Raw genomic sequence first — 7810 nt, forward strand, 5'->3', positions numbered from 1 at the left:
GTTATCAACTACAGTATTATAGGTCTCGTTGAGTTGTATAATGTTCATATAAAGTTTATCTTCATCTGACTCCATATGAAAAAGTTTGTGTCTAATTTAGTAGTGTTTAGTAAAAAAGATATAACTTTTGCATACAAAGTTTAATTTCAAAGTTAGACCTCTACATTTAAAGATAATGAAGAGGCACATCCAAAAAAATATAGGTCTTGGACCTGCATCTTTCGTGACCCTAAAAAAGGCTCGGAAGATGCTCGACAAGACCTTTGAGGTTTTTGTCGAAAATTGACCTTCTCTAATTTGCCTTAAAAAAATTTAGTGACATAGTGTTACATCCGAAAGTCAGTGATACGCAGACGTTTAAACAATCTGAGTTACCAAACTCAAAATAAAAATATTTAAATTTACGATTTTCAACTTTACGGCCATATGTGTGACTTTTTCAAGCATTCCTACTAGTTTTACACTAATCTAGTAATTTAGTTTGTGGTCAAGTATGTGGTTAACTTTGATATTTTTTTAGACATTTATTTGTGTATATATGGCTTCAAATAAAAAATTGTAGGTCTTGTCGAGAGTTATAATTTTTATATAAAGCTTGTCTTCATCCGACCCTGTATGAAAAAGTTATGAATTTCTGAAATAAGCTATCATCTGTCACTAACGACTCAATCTTGAGCACTTCGATAAGTACTTAGTCATCAATGACAGCTGACAACTATAACCCATCACGAATAACTTTTACATTAGTGATAGGTAATAGTTATCACCCGACACACTCGTCACTAATGACTGGTCAAAATCTAATAAAGTGCTTGAGATTCGGACCAGTCATTAATGACAGGTGATAACTACTACCCGTCGCTAATAACTTTCATATTATTGACGAATCATAATTGTCACCTATCACGAATGACTGGTCGAAATCTCATGAAGTTCTCGAGATTCCGACCAGACCTAATAGTTATCACCTGTCACTAATGACAAACCCACACTATATGGTACAGAGGCTATCTTTTGTGACGTGCACTGTCTCTATCCGTCACTAATGACTCTGTCATTAGTCACAGGCTTTCATGTGAGTCATCACTGCGGTTTTTAATGATGAATGATTTCTTTTTTTGTTACTAGTGACATGTTATTAGTGACGGGTTTTGATCGGATCATAATCTAATATCACATTAATGACAGTTTTGGAACGTCTATCCCCAATATGATGTCTTCTATGTTAACTTCTTAAGTAGTAGATGCCATTCATCAAAACACATGCGAGAAGGATATGTGTATCGTTATCGTTATGGCCGTTAGTTTTATATTATCCCTGAACTTATAGATTGTTCCATGCAAAATTACCGTAGCCCACACATTCCACAAGCATTTCTATTTAACAAGCTACCATTGGCTATGGTTCGTGCCTCGTTCGAGGTGTGCAAAACCTAGAATCTTGGAATCAGTCTTAAAGATTCATTACACAATACCTTACCTCTTGGTTCGTCTTTAAATATACATAAGCATCAGTGTTTTTCCTAAATTCTTGTAAGATTTGTGCTAGCACGTTGAAATGGAACGGACTAACATGAGTAAGGATGGCAATAGACTGGATCGGATCAGTAGGTTTCGGACCTAGTTGGGACGGGATTGGGTGTTGAAATAGCCTCACAGGGCCTTCGAGTCAAAGCTCCGACCTGAGTTGGGTCCGGGACCGGGGTTGATTTAGCACCCGCAGGTGGCCCCATGCCCCGAGACAGCCATGGCCTAGCCCGACTGTAGACTGCCTAAGCCTGAGGAGCCCACGCCCCCATCGGCCACCCCACCACCCGGCCGCGGCCGTGGGCTCCGCCGCCCTCCTCCTCTGCGGCTCTGCCACATCCGCCCTCCCGCAGTCTGCCACCACCTTGCCTCCTGCAGTACACCGTCACCTCGCTTGCGCCACCTTCCCATAGTACGCCACCATCACCACCGCATCGTCTACGCTAGTCGGTCGTCGCCACATCTCCTGCGTGCAGTCTACCACCGCCTCACATGCCCCCTCCCGCATTGCGAACTCGTGCTCGAGTCTTGGGTTACTCAACGAGGCTAGGGCATCATTTGATGTCTCAAATTTCGAGTTGGGTGCGTTCCTACCCTACCTCAGTCCCACTGGACCCGTTGTCACCCTTGATATGAGGGCCCGGCACCATAACTGGTTCTTTACTGCACGCCGTCTCTATTCTGCACTTCTGCAGACGCTGCACCACGCACCACGAATGTAATTCCGCTGAGCAAAGCGGGGCAGGGAAAAGCCAGGAACCTCGGCCTTGCCCTGCTGAAAAGGCAGCCCCTCTTTTCAGTTTTCACCTCCTCCTTTTCTCTCTCCTCTCTCGGTGTCTCTCTCTCCTCACCTCACCCTTTTTGGATTCTTGGCATCGCCTGTCTGCCCCCATTGGCCCAACCCCAAGTCCCACCTCCCTTTGTGGAATCCTAAATTCTTGCCTCCCTCTTGCCTCTTCTACCTGCCTCTCCAACTTGGGAAGGGAGCAGAACAAGTAGCAGCAGCTGCGCCCACACCACCTCCTGCTTCTCCTGGCCTCTCTGTGTATGCGTGCGTTCCTACCACCTCGCCGCAAAACTTCGAACGCTCTTGCCATGTGCCGTCGTCAAGGCTTGATGTCAGTGTTCTTGCGCGCGCTAGCTCCTCTCTCTTCTTGTTTCAATCTTGTAAAAACGTGTGGCCTTCTTGCGTTGATCGAACATGTGTGCGTCTGTTCGTGCATTTGTTGTAGGTGTTTGTGCGGTGATCACGCGGGTAGTGACCAGTGAGTGAATGGGAGCCAAGGCAATGTCGTCCCACGGGATCGGGGCCGGCGGCGGCGGGCCCCTCTCGCAGCAGGGCTCAGTGTGCAGCCTCACGTTCAGCGAGGTGGACGGCCAGCTCTCGATCGCGGCCGCGGACAAGAGGACGGTGGACGAGGTGTGGCGGGACATCCAGGGCGCCGGTGTCTGCCCGCGGTCCCAGATGACGCTGGAGGACTTCCTGTCCAGGGCCGGTGCGCCCGCCGACGCCGCGTACACCGGCGCGCGCAGCTGGGCGCAGCAGTACCAGCCGGCTCCTGCGCAGCTGGACCACCACCAGCACTACCCCATGCCGCGGCCGCTCGGCATGGGCGCCGGGCCGGTGCTCGACGCGCTGTACCACGAGAGCCACGAGGGCGGCGCGGCGGCCGGACGGAAGCGGGCTGTAGGCGCCGAGGGCGGCGTGGTGGAGAGGTCGACGGTGGAGCGGCGTAAGAAGCGGATGATCAAGAACCGCGAGTCGGCGGCGAGGTCGCGCGCGCGGAAGCAGGTTGGTTCGTTGGTCCTTGCCAACCCCATTAATCCCCAGTGCATTCGATGGCACGTTTGCGAGCTCATGTGCGTGCGGTGTTTGAGTCTGGATTCGATGGACGCAGGCGTACACGAACGAGCTGGAGAACAAGATCTCGCGTCTGGAGGAGGAGAACGAGCGGCTCAGGAGGCACAAGGTACGATACAAATCAAACCATGCACCGATAAATTTAGAAATCTTGTGATGAATCAGACCTTCCAAGTTCCAAGCCACAACTTGCAACCTTGTGTTACTAGAAGTTTGCAGTAGACCTTCCAAGTTCGAAGCCACAACTTGCAACCTCGCAACTAGGAGTCCTTGTCTGATTGTTCATCACCTGTAGCAGTTCGGAAGAGTGACTCGCATACAAACGCGCTCGATAGTTATTGGTTGATATCTAGCGCACAAGGGCTATTGCCAAGAGCATCAGCATGAGCATGTAGGCCACTCGTGGCCTCTTAACAAGCTTGTTGGGATCTAATTCTCTAATACAAGACAAGAAAACTTTTTTTCTCTCCCTTGGGATCTATTTTAGTGACAGTGAGATCTCATACAGCCAATCAGTGGAGTGTAATAGTTTCACTTCTGAATATGTTTAACTTCCTCCTTTTGAGCCGATGCATAGGGTCTATGTATGCGAGTCTGGTACTGCCCATTTCTCCGCTGTCTATGCGTGATTGGCTCTGCTCTGGGAGTGGTTACATGACGATGTCTGGTGATTGCTGATTGATGGACCACAAATTTGTGTCCAATCAAGTGGGGTTACAGTCTTTTTCTGTACATCTCCAGATCTTTTTGTACGAAAATTCTCTTTTCCTCATGTCAAACTCGTTTTTCTAACCGAAAGTGAGACAAATGACATTGTTGGATTGTCAGCCATTCCTATCTCTTTCGGTCATCGCAGAGCTTTCTTATGCAATAGCCAGTGCCTTGTGTGTGCTCATGGACTAGCATCAGTATAAATGACATCGTGGATGATCAATCATCCCTATTCCTCTTTCTGTTATTGTACAGTTTTCTTATCCAATGACCAATGTCTCTAATGTGTTCTCGTGGGACAGACATCACTGTCACTAAAGATATTATTCTTAGTCTAAGCTTACTCTTAGGATTTATTATTTAGGCCTTTGGAAAGTTTATTGCATTGTCTGACAGCTCAACTTCCGCCATAGCTTTCAGTCAGCTTATTTACTAAAGGTCATACACCCTGTCAACAAGTAATATTTTTTGCCCATCTGATTCAGCTTGATTTGAAATTTTACTAGTATCCATGCAGTGAAATCTGCGCATCTATCTCGAATTGTGTTTCGTTTTTCCTTTTCTGGTTTTTATAATCCCCTCACGCGCCTTTCTATGCCCCATGTCATGCAATCTGAAGACAATATGTATAACTCTACAAGAGTACTAGTGACAAGCTCTCCGAAAGGTGAGTTCTGTGTCCTACTTTGCACTTTGGGAGTGTGAGACCCTGACCTCATTGTCTAGAAAAATCGCAAGACGACCAAACAAACATTTCGTGAACAGATGAACTGCCACGGTTGTATACTGGTAATATAGCAGTGCTCAAGAAAAGGTGTGTTTAGAAATGAAATGCTGATCTTTCCGCAGCTACTGCCTTTTCCTCTCATGTCTTTCAGGAGCATCTCGCTCCACAGAACTTGAGACATTTCTTTCTTGCAAGGAGGTACAACAAACATTCTTTATGCACTTGCAGCGCGATCGGAATTGCATGCGTTTACCAGCCGAAGAACTGTATTCTTTTTTATTTCTCAGGGAACGATGAACTCAGTAGACATTTGCCCTTTGAGATCTGGATTTCTTCTCATAGTTCGATGTCCCATATGTGTATGATATGTCTATCGAAACCTTTACAATTTAGGGTGTGATCAATTGCTCGTATATGATCTTCCTGAGATTATACATATCCGCAGAGCCAGTAACCTCTCATGCGGCAACCGATCAGCCCCTTAGGGAACTGATGTAGTAACTGTTTTGTGTTTGCTGCAGGCACCGGAGCCGGTAGTGCAGTATGTGCCGCAACTGGAGATAAAGAACCAGCTCCGGCGGACTAACTCGGCCAACTTCTGATCATGTTAATAGTAGTAGTGAACTGTCGTGGCACCAGGGTGGTCCAAGTTGCCACCTCCCTGTTGGAAATGCTCAGCTAGTATGTAAGAACTCTTATATGCAGTCTCCAACTTGCAGTATGGGTTGGGTATGTGTTGCAAAAGCATTGCACTCCTACCTTATAGTTTGTCGCCGCAATCTTGCCTCCAACCGATCCATTGGTTTCTGCAACTATGATTGCAAGAGTGTCACAGATAAGCTGTAGTGCTGTATGATTTCCCAAATGGAAACAATGCGACATTCTTCTTTCTTTGAGCTGTCTCCAACATACTGACTCTATTTCAAGTCTACGTTATCTATATGTACTACTTAAAAAAGATGTAGAGCATCTTCGTTCTGCTACCGAATTTTCCTCACCCACATTTCATCTTAGCAAACTAATTCCCGCTTTTCGCTCCTCTGTCCCATCCGCGATCCAAATGCCGTAGTCCCTATAGTAGCGACGCACCGGCACCCCCGCGTCTCTCCTGGTGATCTTCGTGTGCTTGCTTCTCGCCTGGGGCTGTCCTCCTCCTCCGTCGGTCTCGCACTACCTCAAGCCACGCACAACGACGCCTTGCTCCGCCCTTGCCACTGCCCTAGTCCACTAACGTCCCAATTCGCCACCTCAAGCCGAAGCCGCATGCACGACAACGCCATGCTCTGCCCTTCGAAGTTGCACGCAGAGGACACCCTTATGAATTTATAGAGTTTGACTAAAAAGCATATACATGTTTTTGATATACGGGTGTGCTTCATTGATTATTCGTCTGTTGACTGAAATATCTGTCAAACAAATAGGCTAATGATACTGCAAGTAGTACATATTTTTATATATAATACACATGGCTACATCTGTGTTTCTTTTCACACTTTTGGTCCCAACATCTCGATGTGGTGTGTATGGAGTGAAGAGCAATATACAATGGTATACAAGCAATGTGTCGTTTTTACGCAAGCAAGGTGTTTGTCTTTTCATGAACATAGTAATGTGCTTTGTATCTGATTGAATGACAAGCCAAAGGATTTGTTGTACTAAAATCGTATTAGTTTTTGCTGGCTTTGATTAGTGTGCTTTGAGTTTGATTGCCACCATCTTAACAACTCTTGCTAGCATTTATATCTACCTTATTCATTGCAGCTATGGTTGGTGATGTTTACATATATATGAATGACCCTTATGATTTGCAGCTAGCCGAGATAGAAATTATGATAGCTGAACATAAGAGGTACTGTCTTTGATGATACAGATACATGTAACTGTTATTGTCATCTTTGGTACCTTTTCTTCATTTACTTTGTACTGTTCTGTGGACAGTTACATGCATATATTTTTTTTATATAACTTGGCTTCAGTAATCCAATGTGGGCGTCTCACTTGATTATCTGAAATTTTTCATTGAAAGCTTAAACAAATAGCTCACTACCATAGAACATCACATATATAGCACCCTATCAGTATCGATACAATAGTAACCAGTACTGTTAACATATCAGTGCCGGTTCTTAAATGTATCAGTGCCGGTTCTTAATCTCCCGCGCACGAACAACCACTAAGGAGTTAATAACAGGTATTGATAGACACTATCAGTGCCGATCGATGTACCAACCGGCACTGATGGGGTGCTACAGTATAATGCTCACCTTCTCCCCCAAGCGCGACTAGAGCCGCCGCAAGCCAGCGCCGATCGCTATTTTTGCCATCTCTACGGTTGAAGGATTCAAGATTAGGAGGAGTCAAGTGATCTAAGGTTGATAAGATGATCTATATTTCTTTTTTAGATAGACTTACTTGGTAGATTGCTCTAGGGTTCATGGTTGGTGCTTGTTCTATGGTTATGGATTTAGAGATGCAATTTAGATCTAATTTAGGAAAAAATTGTAACTTTTTCATTGTTAGATGTATAGAGATGATCTTACATTTGATTCTTAGTTGGATTTAGTTGCTATATTGTTCTAGGTTTGAATTTAGGTGGTTCTTCTTTGGTGTTGATTTTTGGAATGAGCAAGAGCTCCAATATGATATAAATTAGAGAAAGATCATTATTTTGTCATAATAGATAATTTAAGGAGTAGATTAATAGTCACATGTAAATAGATGTGGGTGCGTACATTAAATCTATGGACAATTACAAATTTGCCACTACTTGAACCGTTATTGCCATTAAAAAATTACAAAAATACCACTAGAACTGTCATTCGAGTGGCATCCTTGCAAAGAATAGAAAATTAAGGAGGTATTTTCAAATGCCCCTAGCTCCAATTTTCTAGTATGTGGTTTGCGTATATATTTAAAGTCTTGAATTTAAATAATAATCCAGTGGATTTCCTCTGTTCATTAATCAACATAGAGAATTTAACACA

General features: G+C 44.7%; 1 protein-coding gene across 2 annotated transcripts; it reads left to right on the forward strand.

The window, feature by feature from the left end:
* Positions 1 to 2244: 2244 nt before the first annotated feature.
* On the forward strand, positions 2245 to 5717 carry LOC133916200 (ABSCISIC ACID-INSENSITIVE 5-like protein 2). 2 transcript variants are annotated; one of them, XR_009909462.1, is made up of 4 exons: positions 2245 to 2645; positions 2760 to 3319; positions 3426 to 4766; positions 5348 to 5427. XR_009909462.1 is itself a non-coding variant. In XM_062359765.1 (4 exons), exons 2-4 carry the CDS (start codon positions 2801 to 2803, stop codon positions 5426 to 5428), a joined length of 672 nt encoding a protein of 223 aa, XP_062215749.1. In that variant the 5' UTR covers positions 2246 to 2645; positions 2760 to 2800; the 3' UTR covers positions 5429 to 5717. The 2 variants fall into 2 exon arrangements, 1 of the variants encoding a protein (XP_062215749.1); XM_062359765.1 differs by having other exon boundaries at positions 2246 to 2645; positions 3426 to 3497; positions 5348 to 5717.
* Positions 5718 to 7810: the final 2093 nt, after the last annotated feature.

This window comes from Phragmites australis, chromosome 4, assembly GCF_958298935.1.
Source record: "Phragmites australis chromosome 4, lpPhrAust1.1, whole genome shotgun sequence".
NCBI lineage: Eukaryota > Viridiplantae > Streptophyta > Magnoliopsida > Poales > Poaceae > Phragmites > Phragmites australis.